The sequence below is a fragment of the Lepisosteus platostomus genome, chromosome 1, assembly GCF_059453375.1.
Source record: "Lepisosteus platostomus isolate fLepPlt1 chromosome 1, fLepPlt1.hap1, whole genome shotgun sequence".
NCBI lineage: Eukaryota > Metazoa > Chordata > Actinopteri > Semionotiformes > Lepisosteidae > Lepisosteus > Lepisosteus platostomus.
In genome coordinates this window covers 11,994,776-12,017,928 of record NC_142611.1, presented here as the reverse complement: position 1 = coordinate 12,017,928, position 23,153 = coordinate 11,994,776, and the positions used below count along the sequence as shown (strand labels likewise).

The window sequence follows — 23,153 nt, the reverse complement described above, 5'->3', positions numbered from 1 at the left end:
ATGATAAATCATTTCCCTTTCTTTACATATCACAGACAATAAAAGCTTTGGGAGTGAGAGCCATTCATCATCATAAACACCCCAGACACCCGTGCCATCAATTTCACTCACTTTCTTAATTTAGTGGAGAGGAGCTTTTTAAGCAGGAACAAGCAGGTTGGAGGCTGGGGAAGATAATTACATCTCGGGTCAGAGGAAGGATTCCCGGCTGAGGTTGAGAACTCAATCTGGTAATACAAGAACAGTAACTACGATCCATGTCCACACAAACTACCAGGAGCATGAGGCTGGGCCAGGGAGCTTCCACAAGTAGCTCGATCACCCCAGTAGCAGGTTTTCTAAGTGTGAGAATGAGATTGGAGAAAGGCTTGGTGCCAGACTAGGACAATGCCATTGAAAGGGATAGAATGATGCCTTCAACACGCATTTGCAGTACTTTTAACACAATAATCCAAGGAGATACAAACAAACCGTGGCCATTTTGCTGGTCAGGCTGCAGCAGCATTAGCTTAGCCAAGGGTCTCAACAAGCTTATAGAACCTGAAGGCTCCCAGGGAACTGGTTCCAACAACACGGCTTTGTGTTAAACCTAAACCTAAACATGTTTTCAAGCCTACAGTACATACTGTACACTTCCTCATAACTTCCTGTTGTCCCCTTGTCACTCTGAGCAGAAAGTAATCCTCTATGTTGGCTTTGGCAGAACATCAGGTCTTTTAATACTAGCATGAGGTCCTCTTGTAATCTCCTCTGCTCAGAAAAGGAGAGATCCACTTCTTTTTATAACAATAATAAAGGCAAGATCTGTCGTTCTATAAAATGATGTGGTTCAGTTATTACGAGTGGACACTACATCATTGATTTTCCTACTCATAGATATTAAGTTTGTTTTACACTCCTTTGTTGGGGAAATTTTGTTGGTGTCTATGAATGACATCTCTTACAGTATGTCCATTTATAAACTTGGCAGAAAACCATCAGACCCCAGTTTAACCCTCTGGCATGGCCTTTTTTAGCAATCAGGGACTTTCAGACTCTTTCAGTCTCTTTCAGACTTTTAGCAATCAAGCAATCAAGGACTTTCAGACTCTTCTTCTCATGATCTTTTTATTCACTTCGCAGCCATTGTGATAGGATTCACATTGAGAAACATTTTCTCATTTAGGGAAATAATATTGTTAGCCAGCACAAAAGCATCCTAAGTTCGATCGATTCCTTCAGTTGTGAAACCGAAAACACACAACACCGAAACTTTTATTTCCGACTTTAGGCTTAGTTTAAAACAAATCTTTAAAACCACCATCATTTATTGGATTTGCAGTTGACAGATAAATCAAACACTTGTCTAATCCCGGCTTTAGTCTCTTTTAATATAAGAATTGTTTCTTATTTACAGTCTAATACAAACTGCCAACACTAACACACAAAACAAAAATGTTTAAGCCCCACTCTCAGGTTAGGACATGAATTCCACACTGAAATGCTGCTTTCCATCCAGTGTGTGTCATACTGTATGTGGTAAAGCTTGGCAGCTATTAAGTGTTTCTGTAATACATTCATCCATCCATTCTTTAACTGAGTCACCCATTACACAGTCATGGATAGCTGGGGTCTATCTCAAAGTGCATGAAGCAGGGTATGATGCCAGTCCTTGACAGGGCACACAACACTTACACAAGGTGATCAGATCACTTTATTGGCCATATACAATTTCTTGCATTAGGAATTTGTCTTTTCACATACCCCAGCTTGCTCTCCATGAGACACAGACACACAGGGAGAGAAGCTTGGGGTCAGAGCACAGGGTCAGCCATTTATACGGCACCCCTGGAACAACTGGGGTCAAGGGCCTTGCTCAGGGGCCCAACAGAGTAGGATTCCTCCAGGAACATCTGGAGGAAAGCCATGGGACCATGCGGAGAACTTATAAACTTCATGCAGATAGCACCCCAGGACTTCAGGGAAAGGAACCCAGGGCCCCAGCTCTGTAGGGTAGCAATGCTAACCACTGTGACACTGTGCCACTCCTTAACAACACATGTTTTTTTAATGATCAGGTGCAGAATCACTAAACAATCCTCACTGCTTTCAGGCCCTTCTCTGAACTCTAATAGCAAGAATAAAAAAAGAGAACGTAATGACCCTTCAAACTTTATTATCACAGTATCTGACTATAAAACAATTCGTACCTTGCTTCCTAGCAGGACAGTTCTTACATGCTCAGTGAATCCTGTGGTGCTGTGGTTATGTATGAGCTGAAACCTGACTTATTTGTTTCAGTGGAGACGCACCTCTGACAAGTTGAAACTGAGGGTGCTGGTTTTCTAAGGATGTGAACAAAGAAGAGACCTGCTGCAGCTGCTTAATTGATACATGATAATCTACAACACAATCTTTTTCAACCTTAATTCCTGCTCCTTCTGCATTTGTCTTAAGCATTGATCAGTGGGGTGTAATAGAGTAGTACAGTAAGTATAGTTACTGGATTGGGTTATGGATTATGAAAGCAAAGGAAGATCTTGGAGAAAAAAGACAAATACCATAAAACTGGAACTGATATCAATGAATATACTGTAATGAAGGATTACTGTAGAAACCCTAAGAGGGCTGTCTGGTGTAGGGCTACTAACACTTTGGAAAAATCACACCTGAAGAGTTATTCGCTACATGTTTTGGATGAAAAATATATTTTTTTGTAATGACTACTGGTTCCAGGTTAGCCTGTCTTGAATGTACTGTAGGAAGAACACAGCCATTTTGCAGGGTCTGGGAGGAGAAACTTTTTTTCTTTTAAAAAAATCAAACATATAGTATGTGGCTCTTCATTTTACCCTTGCTTTCTCATAGGTATTTTATGCAATTCACAATGTAAACTTTTTTTTGTATATTTACATTAATTTACTTTTATGGCTCTGGGTGTGCTTGCTGTGACTGGGACAAGCACAAGACTGTGTTAGAGTTACAGTTAATATTTATTGCTAGCAGGTACACTGCTTGCTTGCTCTCCTTTCAATTGAGCAGGAGAAATCAGAGAAACTCTTTATAATTTATTATGCATCTCCTGGTTTTATCTTCCAGTTGAATCACTGAAAGAAACATAGAAAACACACAAACAAAATACAAATTTTCCTTCTTGAAAAAAAAAAACACGAATGCCATAGCTGAAAAATAGAGATCAGAAAAATCGACAGGCAAAAAACACTCAAAGTAAAGATCCAGGAATTCAATTTGCAAGACTGTTTCCTTCCATTTGCCCAGCAGATGAGAGGTCATTTATAAAAGAAACACCACTTCTCTTCTAAAGTTTGTTTGGCTGTGCCTAGGGACAGCGTACAATAGTAACGGACAAAAAAAAAATCATGTTGATCTCAAATGCCGTCGGTATTTTGATTAAAATAGTTTTTTAATAACACGCCTTAAAACCCTCGATCTCGGCTGCATACTGCCTACAGTACAAGTTGTTTTCCTTGGGTAATGCCGAGGGGTTTCAGAGCTACAGTAGATGGTGTTTGAGTGAGTGCCAGAGATCATCCAGAAAATATAGACGTGCCTCCTTTTTTTTAGTTTTATTTTACACTTGATGCGACAGGAAGGCATTAGTGGTGACTGGTTCATAATCTGAAGCAGGTCACGGCACCGCTCGGATGAAGCCGTGCTGTGAGAAGATAGATGGGCTCTTCATAGGCAGTCTAGCAGGAATCCCAGAGTTGAGGGGGTCAGGCAGGGTCGCCTCCACTGGGGGGATGTTAGCAGATTTCCAGCTTTCTGCAGTTCATCTCGGCCTTGACGAGAAGGTCACCTCTCAGGCACGTCTGAATTTGTCACTCAGATCCCCATTTCACAGAGCGTTTAGCATACATAGGACTCGGCTTCCAGTGGGTCCCCAACAGCAGCAAAGTCATCTGCTTTCCTCCTGGAAACGGCACACTGAAAGCAGTAGCACCGCTGTTTTGGAAGAGCTCTAGATCTAACACCTCGAGTGGTGGGCTAGAAGCACGTGCGGAAAATTTGTCACATTTGTGACACTCTAGAGCTCTAAGAGGAGGGGGTCCTGGCTGGGCAATCGTTGATATCTGCATTTTTATTTCCTCATTCCTATAATGCATTGTTACAAAAGCCGGAGGAGTATCAGTAGATGTAGACATGGATTAACCACACATCTCTGTCAAGGGCTTCCAAAGCTGCCTTTGGAGAGCGTCAGTCCTCTACACTTCATAGGTGCTGCAGACTCACACTGGTGTGGTACCCAGCCAGGCATTTACAGCTCACCCAATGCCTTTACTAAGCTAAAGGGACTTGCAGACATGACTATGTAAGCAAGGTAGAGATACAGTATACCGCCCAAGCTCAGCAGACCTATCTCTGGTGCTCTTAACAACCACCATAGAGATAATACCAACCAGTTGAGGACATAAAGGGTTGCACAGCACAGACTTGTACGGTGTAATTCAAAGATTACACTTCAACGTCGTGGGAATGAGTACTGTTTCCGCAGGCTGCTGCGAGAAAGAGTCTCCCCACCTGAGCTGAACTTCCCCAGGGCAGCAAATGATACTTTGAATTGAAACCAGCCTGCTGGGCCATGAGGGGCAGGCAGGCTCAATAAAATGGTATTTGAGAAGGACATATATTTCAGTTCAATATGGACTTGCACGCTTTATGCTCCTTTTCCTTTGTAAAAAACAAGTTGTTTAAAGTGTATCTCTGCTCCAGGTAATTTATTTCTCTCCAGCTACCTGTTTATTTGTTAGGGTTTGATGCCTTTGATCATGTTTTTCCCCCAAGCATTCTGCCTTGCAAAGGTAGATTTAAGCAAGTGGTGCTGAAACTAAGGGAGAATTTGGAGGAGGTTCGTCACAAGACAAAATCACACTTCAATGCAAAAGCCTTCCTCATCTGTCAAACAGCCTGAGCCACACAACTATCTCTAGGACTGTGAAATGTACCTGTTTCCCTGCACTCAAGGCAGACTTATCTTAAAACATCAAAGTCCCTCAAAGGGGAGAACTAATCACTCGTTTCTGAGAACACGAGTTACACTAATCATGGACTCTGATATTGAATTCTTAAGACTGGATTCTTCCAATAAATAAAGCCCTTGCATTTCAATGCAGATTTAAACTGATTTAAGCTGTGAACACTGACACAATCTGGGGGCCATCCAGTTACTCAGCATCTATCAGTTTCAGGTGACAATTCTACACTTGCATGTTTTACTGTTTCTGTGGCCACCCATCTAGTATTTTCAGACCTCCAAACCCAGCTGAATCCCCAATAACTATCTATCCTCCAGACTCTTATTCTGTATTGGCTATCAATGACTTTTAAATTGATTTCCTTTCATATCATGCACTATAAAAGAACATCAAGAGCACTTCAGGCTTGTTGTGATGTACAGGAGCTCCCTTGCTATTCTTGCCTTAAAAAGATCTATAGAGCTAATATAACTTTAAATATCCGTCACAAAGTTTGCATTATGAAGATCTGTATATGTCTAACAATACTTTTCACATGTACACTGTCATTGGTATGATTTAATATGTGTTGAGTGCAATGAGTCTTCCCAAAAATAAAGGAGATGTCTATTTCTCTTTGAGCAACATGCCAAGAGTTAAGATCCTCATAGCCACCAGAGGGCGCTGTTGAACTGACACAATCTGGCTCCCCTAGATGAATATCTATGTGTAGCCCCAAGCTGCTACTGCAGAGAGGTTTTGTAGGTGCTCTCTTGGAATCAATTAGTTAAAACGTAATTTAAACAGTTAATCTACACCAGGGGTCTCCAACCCGGTCCCGGAAAGCCATAATCCAATTAGCCTTATAGGTCATCTGTTTTAAAAGACTGGTACACCACAAAGTTACTCATGAATTAAACAAGTAATTTCCTCAGTTGAAAGAACTCTGGTCTTTGAGGGCTGAAGAGTACTTCAAGTTTCATCCTAAATGATTACTAAATTAGTTAATTCATCAAATGGGCTGCTCAGTTGATCACAATGGATTTGTTCTATAACTTTAGAAATGAATGATTTCATTGTGAGCTTCAGGTACAGAGCCTGCTGGATTGAGGCTCTCCTGGACCAGGACTGGAGACCCCTGTTCTACATAGTCCAGGCAAGACCCAAACAAATCAAGAATAAGTTAATCACAGCTAATCACCTGTGTCAAGAACACTTCCATGTAGTGTACAATGCAATGCCCTCCAAATTCACTTTCAAAAACTGAGATAACTGCATGATAATGGTGCCTATCACCATTCAATTAATTGCCAAAGGGATGAGTATACTTGACAATGTAATGATGCTTAGAAATGGGAATTCATTCATTATGCTCCTCAAGGTTCAATACTTAATACAGAACCACCATTTAGTTGCTGATGTGTACCACTAATCTCCAATCTCTGTAATCAATAACTTCATAGATTCATTCTTAACTCAATTTAACTTGGAAACATGTCACATCAGCCCTCATCCCTGTTACGCATGGCACAAACTCACGGTGTTGAACGTCCATTTAGCAGAAAAGAACTGGATACCATTTCATTTTAAAAACCACGAATTAGCAGGCTAAGTAACATTTGCAAGTGATGAATAAAAAATGCAATCACAACAAAAACAAAACAAAAAGTAGGCTCATCTCCCTACTTGTGAGAAACTAAAATTAAGCAACTTCGTCTGCCTTAGACTGTCGAAAGCAAATGATAAAATAGGCTCCCATTAGTCATAAGAGAAAATCGCTATTGTGCCTTTCTTGTAGTGGTTTATTCTATTATCATAAATCTAGTGGTTTATTATAGATTTTCCACACTTTTTCCATCTGATTCTTTGGCCACTGATGCTCTTTTTCACTCTTTATTTGCCTAATAAAGGTTCATCCTGTTGTACATTATCAAAAATATCGCCGCCTTTTATTTTTGTGTGCGTGCTGTGTTCTGGGGGAAGACTAGGCTGTGCTCCTCTTCCTGCCTTCGGTGCCTCGCTGGGCGTTGTGTGTGACAAGCCCACCTGCTCTCCTGGATGAGTGGTTTTTAATATACCTTGTCAGCCGAGCCGCAATCCGGCCACAATTCCTCGGGTCTCGTAATGATTTTCTCATTAGGGCAGAATCCATGGATTTGTCAGAGCTTTCAAGGGTAGGAGTTAATTAGCTGCTTGTCCTAAATGGATGGGCGATGGGGGTGTGGGGCTGTCCAGACAATCAGAAAGCAAAATTTACATGAGCATTCCATTAGCCTCTCTCTCTCTGCAAGGTGTCTGAAGCAGAGTGACTACTGTAGAACGGTGCAAAGAAGGCAAATAAATACATCTACTCTCCAGAGCCACAGGCTAATGTCTGAGATGAGCCAGATTCTAGTTGCCACCCCTGAACAAAAAGAGCAATACAGATATATATACAGACGGCTGAGGACATCTTGGGAAAAGCTGTATGTCATGTAATGCATGCATGTTACAGTCAGTCCCTTAAACGCACTACACGTATAGGAGCAAGCCACCAGGAGTATCAGCACAGGCTGTTTTGTCTGTATCCCCACCTTCACACAACCTAAACTGCAAGCTGCTCATCAGAGAAAGGAAGTCCTGTTTAGTTTAGAAGCCTCAAGCTCCCTCATCCCAGGGAACTGCTAAATTCTGTCTGGCTCCTCTAGGAATTTGAAGTTTCCAAAACCCATGGTGTTTTACTGCCTAGTGTTTAAGAAGAAGTCCTATTTATATAGGCCTGTATAGGCACCATATCTTATAACTTATGTAGGCACTTAAAACTTTTGGTAAAGTGGTTTGGGAATCTTTTAGATAGAAATCAATATACACTATGAATGTAAAGAACAATTACAGTATTACTGTGTTTTAGGAAATAATTTAGAATATGCCTTCAGAAAGTCTTTGGATTGTATCTTTAGGCCTTAAGGATTGACTTTACTGACACTGATCACTGATCGCTGGACACACTGTAGTTTGTCCAGAAATTGTTGGGTTTCCACCCAGCAAAATCTCAACGCTGCCAAGCATTTTATGAAAAATTTCAGCAGGGTATGTAATTCCCGTGGTGTGTTAAACCTTTCCGGGATGAAACATTTTGAGAATATTCATTGTCTTCCTTTCTCAAAGCCTTTGTGGCCAGAATTCTGACCATCCGAATGTGAGTTTGGATGTCTTGAGCATTGTACTTCCCTAGATCTTCTCCTCTGTTTCACAGTTTCCTTCACGTCTTCTCATAGAACCGACGCCATAAGCGCTCACTTCCCTGTCCCTGTAGCATTACATCCCAAGACAGGCCACACAGAGCCACACAGAGACACACAGGCCACGTCGTAAATCTCAGTCAAAATGGGACCCTGAAGCCATTTCACCATGATATTCCAGCCCACCAATAGCTCCAGCCCAGACTGCTAAGTGAACAAGTGTCCCCAGAGATGCGCCGCAACACAGGGGGGGAGTAGACAAGTGTCCTTACCTGCCACCAGCTGATAGGACTGTGCCCCGGGTACACTGGTGCCCAAATCGGCAGGGGTGGGGTTGGCTAGGCTGCTCTTCATCTCATCCAAGCCTCCTGCTAATGACGCCATGGCCGAGTACTCTGTTGTCTGGAACAACAGGGACAAGCACATGAGACAAGAAGCAACCAGGTACAGCCTTTGTAGCCTAGCTTTTTTCTTTCAGGATACCGAAGGAGCACAAGCCATACTTGCAAAGCCAAAGGGAAGACCCTTTGGTATGAGTTCCTCCAATGACCTGCTGCAGTACAGCGATCTAGATCTGTGTAGTCCGAGTGTCAGGCTGAGAACCCTTCTGATATAAGGAATGGGAAAGCTAAGAAGAGGACAGTTATTTTTTAAACTAACATGCAGGGAACAAGGCGTTACTGTCATCTACAGCACAGTAGAGATGAATGCAAAGGAAGGGAGATGTGTTCATTTGAAAACAATGGGTAGTCCTAGAAACTTCGAATTCGGTAACCAAGCTGTTGTTCTAAAAAAGGCTCCTAAACCACCCCTCCCGCCACAACCCCTGCCTGTTCTTTGGCATCCATACTGTACATTCACAGTTCACAGAGGCTGCGCCCATCACTCCCGTTGAAACACACAACAGTCTCCTGAGCTCAAACGAATCCCCACTGCTGGTCACGCCCAATGGAACCCCCAATAAAAGAAGACAGTCCCGACAGATCGTCACAATACCACAGCTCATAGCTCAAAATCACTGCATTTGTAAGTCTGTAAGAACTGCCAGAAGGTCTAAATTATAGCAACATGTCTTAAAGAGTTATGGAACAAACATTACTTACTCTTGAACTCAATGTTGCAAGTACTAAAGTTTTTGGGTTAGTATCATGCACGATGCTAATAGTATTGTACTATAAGCTATCATACAGTACAAGTGTATTGTAGAATTTACTCCACCAAACATACGCACAGTACCACACAACATTTGACTTTCTTTACGTTGCAATAACAGAGCAGTCAAAGAAAAAGAATGGTGCCCAATCCAATTGGAAGGAAATAAATCGTTATAGAATTGTGCAGTGTAGTCTTTTACGAAGGGCCATGAAAACATACAATTCGGAAATGCTTAATTGAGACAAGCAACAGCTTCATTCTGTGTTGTTGTGCTCTTTTGCAAGTATTTATCAAGGCAAGTTCTGTAAAGCAAGCCTGGAGATAAGAGTTTGAAATTCAGTAATTCATTAAGATTGATCCAAAATCACGTGACTTCTATCTCCAGAATGACCCGACCTTTATAATGGTCCTTCTTTATCAACATGCAGTTCCAGGTGCCGGGGTGACACGGTCCAAAACACAGCTTCCAAGATACCCCTTCTTGTTCTCTCCCTCTCTGTTCACGTAAATAGCTGCATTTCCCCTCTCTCTTTGTTCCTCATTTTCATTTAGCCCTAATGCCGACATGTAAATGTCTGAGAATAGCATGGGTAATTGAAGATTATGAAGTATCGCCAGCCCCTGACAGGCAGCTAAGGAAGATGGATTATTCTCATTTTTCTGGAAATTTTGTCAATTTTGGAATTCATAAGCTATCAACCCTGATCAAAATGTGAAAACACAGCTGTGTCAGGGAAACTGGAAGACAGAGGGAGAGAGCGAGGTATGCGTGTGTGTGTGTGTGTGTGTGTTTCTGTTAAAGGCGAGGGGGAGTTGTAAGAAAGATGCTGTCAACACTCCCTGAGCCAATTGTACCGTTCTCCCAGAAGACCAAAACACAAATGGAAAGAGAGGAAACGGGTTCCGCACTGTGTCGCGGCGTCTGATAAGCAGGAGAGGAGAGGTTGCCGAGTAACTTCAAGACAGACTCTCCAGGTCCCCTGCTGCAATCACAAAGCAGTCCTGAAGACTATTTTTTTTTTCAAACTCTCCTTTCAATTTTCCCATTTACTGGGAGGAAGGACTGCAGGGACTCTTTAATAGCCCTCCGCAGTCCCATATCAATAACAGATGAGGTTTAATCGCCCGACACAAAAATTATTTAGGTTTGGTGAGGACGCTCAATGTCATTTGCATAATAGTGCCTCCCCCCCTTTACCTCCCCAGTCAACATCCTCTCATATAAACAAGACCCAAAGACCATAAATAAGAATAAATCACCGCATTGCTGCAGCCTGGCTGGTGACAAGGCCTGCCTAGAAAGAATTTATCTGCACGCAGCACAGATACCATAATTTTAAACACAGAGAAAGCTGGCCTCCATCGCTGTTAAATATCCAGATATGAATTAATAGCCGCTGACACTTGGAACACTGAAGGATAACTTGCCCCCCAACTCCCAGTCATTCCCTGAAGACAGAAGCGCATTCTGCACACAACGCTATGTTGTTAAATAACTCTCGTGTAAAAGACATGGGGAACTCTCAAGGAAACCTGAATTAGCCGCACAAAAACATGAAAAGTCGTGAAATCAATGTCTCTGTCTGTCTGGTTGATTTCATCCGAGAATTCCCCGATTGGCGCATTACCGGTGGATTTTGTAAGACTGAAGCTTCTGGCGATGTGGGCTATTTTGTGGCGCTGCACAACACAAATGGAATACACAAGCTCCCCCTGACGCAGAGCTCAGAGTTCAGGGTTGGTCGGCCAACGATAAAATAACCCATTGGAAATGCCAGCAAATAAAGGGCATGTTCCTTAGCCTTTGGAAGCCAGAATAGCACAGCAGGAATCTGAAGGCAGGGGCGTGGGTTCTGGAGTGTCACTGCTCGTGGTCGGAGGGCGTCAGGACACTGGGCCTCACCTTCTCCCTCACCTTCTCCAAGCCCACACATTAATCCATCATGACACTGTCGATCAGAGGTGGCCAGCCCCGATGCTGGAGATCTGCAACCCATCAGCTTTTCCTAGGTAGCCTCAAACCATCAATTTCAAACGTGTAGCAATGTCAATTTCACCAGTCGGGCTCAGGCTGGGAATCTGTCAATGACGCAATCTGTCGATTAAGACCATGTGCAAATGAAAAAACATGAATGCTGTGCGGTTTTTCAAGAACAGAGAGTGAAAGTCTTGATCTTGATAGACTGATCCAGCACTTGCAATTATTCCAACTCTTTCCAAAGAGATTATTAAAGGAGATGTATCAGTCTATTGGATGGTGGGTCTCCGGCACCAGGGCCAGGACTGGGTGTATCTAAGATAAAGATGATGAGACGGTCTTGGCTATGGAAGAGATTTCATCATTCTTGTGCCCTTCCTTCCTGAAGGACCCCTCGCTAACTGTCCCACTAACTGGACTTCATCCACTGAGGAAATTAACTAAAAAAAACGATTCAAACAAGCTGGCCAAAAAGTTACTGATATTGCTATTACAGGGAAATGGTATACACTTTAAGCACACCGTTTTAAAATATATATATTTATATATCTAATCTCATATATATTATATAACTCCTAATAATTTTTGAGGAACTATACTCATACAGTGTGCTCTTATTACACAGAGAACTACTTCAGCACCAAGGACAGAAGTGGAAATTAAGAAAATTGACATTCAGCATTGGAAACAGGAGGCATTTCTTTACACAAAGGATTGTGGTAATACAGGACAAACGGCCCTGTTATTTCATAGAAACAGGGTCTTCAGGACCCTTCAAGAAATGTCGGGACAAATCCATCAAATCAACAAACTACTAGCCAAGTGAATTGGTCAAAAAGCCTCCTCCTCTTTGAAACTCTTTTAATGTTCTGTGCTGTTGTAAAACCTGTGAACAGGAAGACTAAGGGCACCGATGATATCAGTCAGAAGTCACAAGATTTTCTCTTTAGGTAAATATAAGATTTGATTTATTTTAGGAGTTGGTGGGAAGTAGCAGATGAAATAAAAAACTACTGATATTTATAAGGTGTTTACAGTTTAGACAAATTCAGAATTCTACATGAAAGCTAAATTTAAAATAAAAACACTAAATGAAGGGCAGTGTAAAAACAGCAATCCCCAGTGAACAAGTTACATAAAAATTCCACATGGAAGGATGTTAGGAACAAGAAAAGGGACCATCAGTCCCATCATGCCCCTCCTGTCATTACCAGCCTATCAATCTGTTTCCTGAGAGACCCTGCTGAGGCTGCATCCACAGTGTTGTTAAGTAATTTGTTCTGTTCTCTCTCAGCTCTGTGTGGATAGAGCAGAATCCAATCTTCAGCCTCAGATCTTTTTCACTTAAATTTCCCCGTACGTCTCTGGGTTCTGGTGTGAGTCCAAACCAGACACTGAGGTTAACTTTGTCAGTCCAGTGTAGGATTTTGATGACCTCAATCAAGACCTTCATCTAAAATGAAGTGACAATCTTGGCCCTACCTGGTCTCAGTTAGTAACAGAGGGCTTACCGTAAATCGCTTCTCTAACAGTTCTATGAAGTAAAAACCATATACCGGGCAGGATTAGAAAATTTAATAAGCATTGAAATCTAATCAATGGTAATTATTAGACAGAAACAAAAGTGCAAACCTGCTGCATAACATAACGTAACCTGCTTACATTTTTAAACCATACCAAGAAATAATCTTGTACACACTTTCTGAGAAGTGATCAAAATCGACATCTTCCCCTGATTATAATCATTTGATGCAATTTAAGTTAACTGCCTTTCAATTTGAAGAAAATAAGTGAATGTATAGGAGATTGCTCAGTTAAGCTTTTATTAACAAAACTGCCCGAACAGCAAGATGTCTCAAGCCCCATCTCTCTTGGGTACAACTTACTAAACTACTTGGTTGACGTTTTTATCTCAAGCAACTTACTTTTACACTCATTTTTACAGGTGGGTATTTTCACTGGATTCGTCTAGTTCGTTGGATGAAGTACTTTGGAAACTAAGTGGCAGTGCATTCAATATCAAGAACAGGATAAAGAACACTCCTTTATCCTCAGGGTTGTGAGAGTACGGAAGAAGCTACCTAGCTACTTTGTTGAAGCAGATACCCTGTCTTCTTTCAAGAAATAGCTAGATGAGCTCCTTTGATCAATTAGTTACTAATTGCGAATAGCCTCCTCTCATTCCTAACCTTTCTTAAGTTATTATGACTGATATGGTCATTGCCATCCAAGTGGGCAAAACTGTAAAGCTGCTAAACATTGCCTACTGTGTGACTGGGTGCAGTACATGATCATTTTGTTTTGATAAGGTGTTTAACTAAAATCCTTTTTTTTTGTATGTGGACAATAAAGATTCTGTTTTGTGTTCAAACCCAAAACAAATTTTCCACCTTACCCTCACCCCGCCTGCTCTTCATAACTTTGATGGGGAGATGGGGAACTCTATGTCTGCTGCCTTCTGCTATGTACTGTAATCATTGGTGTGGTTTGGCTAAGTCAGACCTAGTTAATGTATGTCTTATCTATGCAACCATTCACACTGACCATAAAAGTTCCATTTATTGGGCTGATGCTTCTATCCAAAGCAACTTACATTGACAGTGTGTAGACCAGCAAGCATTTCACTGAAGCAACCTCAGGAAAGAACTCCACTCAAAATTAGGATACCAACACCCAGCCTAGGAGGTGAGCTGACAGGTTTTCAGCTGCAAGGCCAGAGCCCTGACCACTGGTCACTCCAGTCTGCGGCGCACTTTATATGACATAATAAAATGTCAAACGTGTACGCCTTAAATAAGAAACACTGACCCCCATGAACACTGCTTGCGAAAATTAAAATCAGTTGTAAAAATGAAAACAGTGATACTGAATGGGCATCACCAGTGAAACTAAGACTAGGCAATTCATGGGATTTAGTATTATTCTCTACTGGGGCATCAGCTGACAAGCAGAAAGGCGGTGTCACAGAACATGCAGCTCTCCTTCAATGTCTGTGGATGATGACAGACTGACCGACACATGGATATCTGCAGTCTACAGTGCTGTCCTCAGCTACTGTAACAGGCCTCCGAAACCTCCTCTCGCACTCACTGCCTGGTTGTCTGACACGCCCAGAGACGACCCTAGCCCCCTTTCCAACTGACCTCTCTCCCCAGTTTAACCTCTGAACTCAGAGGGCGCCCCTCCCACCCCAGCTGTCTCCCCGTCCTGGGGCTGTCTACCTCTGCCTCCCCCATTTTGTTGTGCTATTGATCTGTTGGCAGCAATGGGCTAGATAATTAGCCAGGAATTAGGGTTTCTATTACAGCCAGGAGACTGCCCCGGCTGATTTATCACCTGAATAATTTACTGTGATTGAAAGGAAATTAAAATGAACTCTGGTTGACAACTGTGCACTTTTTATGGGCTCCTGTGAAGTCAAAAGCCAAATTAATAGGCTGCTGTTGCTTAATAGTCTTCTGAGAATAAAGCTGAGGCAGGTTGCTTAGGAGAGAGAGTGAGAGAGGCCAAAAAGAAGGAGATGGAGAGACAGAGAGGTTTGCTGATACATCGCTGCTAACCTTTTTCTTTCAAAATGAACTTAAGTCTGAAAATTGAAAAGTAAGAGAACAGACCTGAGAGATGAGTTGAGACTTTTTCTGAGCAATAAGGGTCTGTAATTTAATACACATGTGAATACAATGGATATTTTTACAAATCAGTATGAGTAGTATCCTTGTTGTTACCTTTGGTATTAAAAACATCCAGTTTTTTTCAAAAATCCCCTTTCTCTCATTTAATAATAAATGGGTGGTAAATTTTTACTTTATTTTTTTTTCAAATTTCAACTGTTTGCCTTTAAACACATTCTTTGCTGTTTATATAGCAGAAGATTTATTTTGGCGTCTAAGTAAAATCAAAGTTCAACGTTCATAGTTGAACCTTGTTTGCTTAAACAGAAAAATGATTTTACCTTTGCCCATGCATTACAGTTTAATATCAGCTCCTAAATCTATTTATTCTGACTAGGTACACGAAGCACGCAGTGGACTGAAATTACTGGCACGTTTCATTTACAGCACAATCTGCCTGACCCATCGTATTGGACACTACAGGACCTACAGAACGTATCGTATTGGAAATGATGATGGGTCATCATTTATCACCAGAATAATTTAAATAACCTCTCAGGACCCATACAGTGCGAGTGTTTCACCCCTGTTCTCTTAAACTATCAAGCACCATGTCCCTTGTCTTAGCTTAAGCATTCCTGTGATCTGACTGGAAAGATCTTAGTAAAAACAAGAGCAAGTCTAATTACTGCAAGTACAGGCCCAGAACAAACCAATGAACACTTTTAGGCACTGTGAAGGGATTCAATGCAGAAGAAATCTGAAACTACTAGAATGACCTCCTTTTGTGATAATAACAGAAGTGCTTTACAAGTATAATCATAATACCCACTGGTTGTCCTTCATCCTCAGTTAAAAGCACGACACGATTTGGGGTGTCACAGAAGGTCAATAATAGCTCAAACACTGTGCTCAAGGTCAGGGGACAGGGCACTAGGGCTCTGTTTCTGCACTATTTCCATGGTGTGTCACCTGTGTACACAGGTGTATTCTTTGAACGCCAGAGTGCCGGAGTGAATAATCTATCTCTATGCCAATGCAGCTGTTTTCAAGCACGTCCACTTCTATTTGACCTGCGGTGAATACCCCACTTAAGTCACGTCAGGGAGGGGATGGTGCTCGACAAGATTATGCAACTGACGAGACGCACATGTATCCATAGATCCTCCGAAACATGAAAAACCGCACAAGTGAAAACACAAGTAAGGAACAAACAGGGTGTAGGCCAGGATATTTGCATGATGATGATCTCTGACATGGTAGTGATACACCTTCCACCTTGATGTCTGACTCCTCTACACTTCAGCAGGGCAGCAAAGCCTGTGGAAAACCAGGCTACTGCGAGAAGCGGTAATGTTGACCAGCAGGGGGCACTCTTTCCTTTGGACCAGAGATTGTAGAGCAGTTCCTGAGTGTGGTGATGAGGGTCAAAATGGAACGAGAGGTGTGCCGGTGTCTGAAGAAGATGACAAAGGTCCCAGCTGCTTGAGGTGATTTAAGAAATCTAGAACTTGGCATGTGCTGCTTTTCCAAAAAGCTTACTGCAAGTGTTTCTTGCTAAACCTATTCTGCACTGCACTACTTAGAAAGTATGTACCATCAAGTAAAGACAAACAGTCCCAAAACTCTCTTGCTGTTCTTCTATCACTTTAAACTGCGAAACTCCACAGTGTCGCGTACAACTCACAGAAATTGCCATAATGCATCGTGGCAGTAATAGACGCATTTGATTTTTCCAAGGTAGATATTGTTTGCATTATTAGGTTTCAGTCAGAAATACTGAAAGAAATGTTTGAAATGCGATTTTCCTAAGTTCCAAGGGTATGCTTGCTTGTCATCAGTAGACAATACCTGTACCTCTTGAAATCACCTGTGCTTCACTGATCAATTGCTGTCCCACAGCAATCCTCTCCACTGTCCTGTGACTATCAACTGACAAGGCAAGGAACTGCTTTAGTGCCCCAAGCATCCCCACCTCAATCACCTTAAGTTTTGTCCTCCTAGGATCCTATTCTAAAACGTGACATGTCTTGGGAGATGGATAGCAAAATTCAAAAGGCAAAAGAAAAGAAGAGGCTGTGTCACGACCATCCGACAACAGTACAGAAACAACCCAGGTGAAGACTCAAATTTCTTGTAAGGGCAATCTTTATGTCTGATGAAAGGTATGGGTATAACTGAGTAAAGACTGAGCAATGTGCCAGTCGTAGCTTGCAATAAGCTTCTCAGTTGTTTCCAGACAGCATTTAGCATAAATACAGAATCCACAGGATCACAATCATGGGGGCCAGAAGCCTTGAGAATATCAATGTCAAGCAGCCGAAGAAGACGACTCATAAGAGTCACTCAAGTGACATAAGGCTTCAGAACTTCTCTTTGGTGCTTATTGAGCTGTTTCACAGCTGTGTAGTACACAAAGCTCTCCTTCTATTAAACACAACACAGGACACAAGCTGAAAAAAAAAACACTGCCATCGCGTCTACATGGAGGAGTCACTAGAAAATGAACGAGCGCTTTTTCTCACGTTCGTGAATTTACTAATTGAACTACAATTCCCGTCGTGCCACTGCAGAGATGTTACAGCAGGCGGCAATGTGCCACAGAAATGTGCTGTAAAACCTCATTTAGGGCATTTTCCACTCTTGCAGTTAATGATAAAAGTAAAGAGAAAAAGTTTGACACCACAGGTCATGGGGTTATGAATAATGGGCTGAAATGTCTAACAACTCTCAGCATTTCAAGAAAAGTGAATTTTCATTATTCATGATTCATAATTTATCATTTCTAGAAAGTTGTGTTACAAAATATCTGCAATCCAGTGTCTCTTATAACACTTTAACATTTTTTAGACATCAGAACATTTCAAATGAGTGTTTGAGACTCAAAAAGTGCCTTCCCTGAATTATATTTTATGTTAATACAGTATGTATTAGGATTACACTCTTTCTTGTGATACATATACAGGTTAAAACATTTACAAAATCAAATAATTACAGTGCCCTCCAAAAGTATTGGGTTGGCAAAGTAAAACAGTGATGTTTGCTCTACAGTCAAACAATACTGTATGTATTTGTGATAATGAGATTAATATGCTTGACAAGTACAATATAATGTCCATTTTATAATTGGATAATTTCACACATACAGTACATTTGATCATATAATAATAGAAACATACTTCATGTCCAACCCAGTGAATTTCAAGTGACATAAAAAAGTATTTGGACATGTTCACTTTAAGTATATTTCAGAGTCAGTATTTAGTTGCATATACCTCTGTGGCAATAACTTTGACTTCTTCCCTGTTCTCTTCCCTGAGTTTTCTTCCTTCGATTTATTTTCACCAGCATGTAAAATGTATGGCATTACTTCACCATGTTCCATAATTTGCTTGGAAAGAAGAGGATGAGAGGATGGAGAGTTTTGGAAAATTGTTTATGGACAGATGAGAACAATAATGGTAAATATTTAGCTTTATGTTTTAATTTTCCTGTACCAATACTTTTAGATTCCACTATTATATGTTTTAAATTATATGCATGTGTCTCAGCAAACCACATCTCCTGACTATGAACTTAGAAGATTTTTGAATCAATAAAATAAGTAGGTAGTGACTGTCTATCAAGGATACCAATAAGAATGCATCACTTTTTAACACTATTTTAATGGATGGTTTGCCCAAAGTAGTCTATAATTGCCTATCTACTGACTTTAGCATTTAAATGAAATACAGTTGACCCCTTTACACTCTGTACATCACGAAATACTGCATCTTTATTGCAGTGGTCATTTTTTTAAATCTTACTAGTTAATAAGAGTGTGACGTCCAAGCTGAAAACTCGGGTGTCACCCGAAGAAGATTCTTTTCTTCTCATTCCATAAACAAACAAACATATGTGAAAAAACTGAAGAAATGGTGTTCAAGCCCTAAAGCAGTTGGTGGCCTTTCATACTGTGTGTAGTGATTCACAAGGAACGTATTACCCCGGGTAATTCATATAAGTATTTCAGAATATACATAGTCAACAATCTAAGCAGGGCTGCTCAGGTTGAAAGTGTGTTTTTGTTCCATTGTTCAGCGGCGCTTGAATTTTTTTACAAAGATTAAGAGTGGCTGATTTTTAGTAAGAGTTGGACATAAAATAATGTTCCTCTTTAACCAAACTGTAATTGAGAGCATTATTAGCTATGTTATATCAGTGTGGTTTGTTAATTTATCATTGCTAACTTATTTGGGTGCCCAAACATTTGCACATGCCACATTTACTGTTTTATTTTTTTCAATCTGTTAAATTTAGCAAATAAATAGTAACTGTAATATTTGCAGAAACGTGTCCAGTTTAAGTCTGTTTGGCGGCAAAGGTTGTGTTAACTTCTTTTCACTTTGAAAATCAACAAACCATGTCATTTGGCCAGGGGTGCCCAAACGTTTGCATACAAATGTATTGTCCAAACAGCAATGAAGGTTATACTGTAGGAGTGAAACAGGACTCTCCTTGCAGATATGTTTTGAACAGTCCATGATTAGACAGGTGGAAAAAATTCTGTCAGATCCTTGTCATATTTTTAATTCTGAATATCAACTTGTTCCCTCTGGAAAATGTTCAGGGTTCCCAAATGCAGATCAAATAGTTTAAAAACAAATATGAATTTGTTCCCTTATTGATTAAAGCAGTTAAATCCAATTAAATGACAAAGGTCAATAAATAAAAAAGGGTAACTGGGTCAGTATAAACCATTTAGCTGTAACAATCTGTGTATGTGAAATATGTCATGGCTTTTTTAATTAGTTAAGCGGATGCAATAGATGTGACATGTAATTTTGTGTGATGTATTCAGATGTACAGGAACAATGTAAGTCCATAAAAAAAATTCCCCCAGTGGACAAATAAGTTTATCTTATATTGTATTATATTGTATCCAAACAACTACTCCAGTATTGTTTCACCGCAACTGTGAGATTGCAATTTAATTGTTTTGAAACCTTTGTTTTGAACCTGAACAATTTCCTCAGTCAGAGACAGAGCTGCACATAGAAAAGAATTAGTTATCACTAGCAGGGGGAGCTAAAGTTTATTTTATTACATCACAGAATGAACACAGAGATCAGCAGAGGGCAGCCAAATGTCACAGAAGGTTTCACAATGAACCTCACTGGAAATGGCCTTTTGATTTTATACGCGATCATCATGATTAACAAACTCCAAGTATCTCGTGATTAATAAGGAGGCTTTTAGCTTTTATTTTACCATGCTTACAGAGTCTGGCATTCAATGAACGTTCTCGCTGAGCTACTGATCCCTGTTATTATTTCTTAACATTCGGCATGTGAGCTCCCTCTTCACACAACAAATAAAGGAAGGACTCCACTAGTCCATGTTCACATACAAAGGACCTTGTAACAGATATTGACCGCATTGTAACTTCCATCAGATAGGACTGAATATGACATGTGGAGAAAGTGCCCAAGCAAATGAAATATCTGCGAGCACAAATCCATCCACTTGTGAAGCTATCCCATTGTGTGGTGCCTGTGGCTCTACTGGAATAGAGAAAGTTTTGCACACAACCTGCAAAATCCAGGACGTCCACGACTCGGTGTTACAGAAATGTAACATTGCAGTCAGCTGTAAAGAACTAATGTAACGCAACTGGGTCAGATAAACTTACAGAAACCGTTTTTCATTTTTTCCTGTTTTTTTGTTAGTCTTGCACAAATCTATTCCAGAATATCTTCTTTCTCATGATTTGCAAAAGAGTGTGCAAAATATCCCTAAATATCCAACATAACATAATCAGTAGCTGATTTCTTGATATTTGATTCCTTGGTATTTCTGTATCAAGAAATACCCGAGGGTGGGAAATGAATAGAGATGAGTTTGTTTGAATGTTGCCTTGCTACTTCTACCTGCACTACTTGAGGTAGAAAAAATTGAGTTGGAATTTGGTTTGTTCACAACCCTAAAGTTAAATGTTTCCAACACAGAGAAAAAGTAGAAACGAATTAACCAGATCAAAAGAAGCCACCTTTAAAAGCTTTCATTTTGCAAGCCCACTCAAAGACATTCAAGCATGTGACACCTTCGTTTGGTTAGTTACCACAACCACACTCACAACATTGCAGTGCAGTGCGGGTCGCGAAAAAGATTTCTTTTTTGCACCGTCGGTGCCAAAATGCCAGGTTTTAAAAAATGTTTTTTGCGCTACAAAACACGGGTGGCCAGACAACAACGCCGATCTACGCCGCTTTGTGGTTGCGGTTTCTTCGGATCGGCAGGTCAGGAGGCCCGTGCGAGTTGAGAGACAGCCCCCGTCGCGAGTGAATGTGAAGGTGTCACAGTGCCGAACCAGGAGAGCAGGAGAGGCCCCAGGTGAAAGAAAGAAGACTACTGGTGAGTGATCTTTCCCTTACCTGCTCTGGCTTGATGGGCTCAGGGGCTGTAAAGATGTCGGGGTAGTGCTGTCTTTCAAACACTCGGTCCAGTACCTCTAACTGCTGCTGGGTGAAGAGGTCTCCTCTCATCTGCTTCCGCAGGAAGTCCCGGCCAGGGTGCGAGTGACCATTGGGTAGGGGAGACTCTTGCATTGCTGCTCGGCCCCAGGGAGAGAAGGGAGAAGAGAGGTGAGACAGAGTCAGGATGCAGCCTGGGGGAGATTCCTCGCTCCAACCACACACGACTTCTTCACTGTCGGGTGTGGTCAGTGACGAAGATGGGAAACGATAGCGTAAGTACGAGCTGGTGGGGAAGTGCCTACAAGTGAAGAAGGCTTGTACAGCAGACTAACCCGAGGATAAAGAGGATTACTGCCTGTAAAAATGATCATTTCTGCAGAAATCTTACAATATCGTGGACTTAAACATACTCACTTCTATCATTTGTGTTCAAAACAAATCACTTAATCATTGACAGACATGATAAAACTGCAAAAACTACATTGAAACCTTGTATTTTTGCATGCCATTCATATTCACAGCAGCAGATACAGCAGTTAGTTCTACTATTCACATTTCATTAATCTAGAAATGTAAAATGTCTTTGAAGTAATGTGAATATTTTAACTGCATTTTACATTGTTGTATGTCCATAACATGGTACATGCTATTACGTACAAAATGTGAATTCTGTGGTGGATACCTGACTGGCAAAACCTGAATGGCAAAACAGTGTGGTACTGTGGTAATTCCATATCTACACTGGCATTTTTCTTACAATAATATTTTTCTTTGAGCTTTAGCACCAAATTCCACATTTCAAGTCAAATGCAGGTGAATGTCAGTTTGAGAACACACAGTATTATAGGTATAAAATCTGTAAAGAGAAAACAGGATATTGATTCTAATCTACTAGCACTTATCCAAGTGTCACTCAAAATACTGACTGCATTATAACACAGTCTGCCTTATATTTTTATACTCAAAACCACAAACGAGCAGCAAAAAAATATAATCTCTTCAAGTGTTTGTTTTCTTTTAATTTATTATTTCATTATAGGCGTTTGCTATGGTTTCATCAGAGACAACAGAGGAGAAAAAAAAATAGAAAACTCATCTGAAAGTAAAGTTATTCATTGAAGCAAAATGTCCCTGAAAGAACATCACAGTCCTCTGAGTTACAGTTTCACTGTACATCAAGCCCCAGATGACACGGGAGAGAGAGAAAAAAAAAAAAGATAAATCAAAAGAGATCCAAAAATACTTTTCATTTGGAGAAGATATATATCAGGCCATTTCAGGGGCCCTGATGGAGTCTCAGCAGAGCCTCCATTATCCCACTGCTGCTGGGAGTCTAGAGACAGCCAGCAGTAGATTATATTCGCCTGTGAGATGGTCAGCGATATATATATATATGATCTCCAACCTCTATTGATTGACCAATTTCACAAGCAAAGACTGGTGAAATGAAGCTGAAATGAACATCATGCTTTAACTCATTGAACCTATCAGCCCTGAGTTAATCCCACTGTCCACTCTCCCTGATAGAATTCAATTGATCAATCATGTAGCGGTGATGGTACCATTTCACTGGCTTATTGCTTCTTCATTTCAAAGCTTGACCTGCTAGATACACTCGGCCCCACTGCGGAGTTCCTGGGATACACAAAGATCAGTGCGCGGCAGCTACAACAGCCTGCCTGCGCAGACATGTGAAATCGATGCCTGTGTGCTCCAGTGTAACAGGACCCTGGTGCTTTTTTAACCCTAATCAATTCCGGTTTCATGGACTTTATCTT

At 40.9% G+C, this 23,153-nt stretch overlaps 1 protein-coding gene across 5 annotated transcripts in view; it reads right to left on the bottom strand.

Moving 5' to 3' along the window:
• Positions 1-23,153, bottom strand: part of pax5 (paired box 5) — a 101,232-nt gene that overhangs the window by 31,721 nt on the left and 46,358 nt on the right. For 4 of the 5 annotated variants that reach the window (XM_088624419.1, XM_088624394.1, XM_088624403.1 and 1 more), the window contains exons 6-7: positions 21,334-21,509; positions 8,449-8,578 (exon numbers count right to left, since the gene is read on the bottom strand). In XM_088624419.1, coding sequence (XP_088480545.1) covers positions 8,449-8,578; positions 21,334-21,509 — 306 coding nt within the window. The remainder of the gene's footprint in view (positions 1-8,448; positions 8,579-21,333; positions 21,510-23,153) is intronic. The other variant, XM_088624412.1, reaches the window with a different exon arrangement.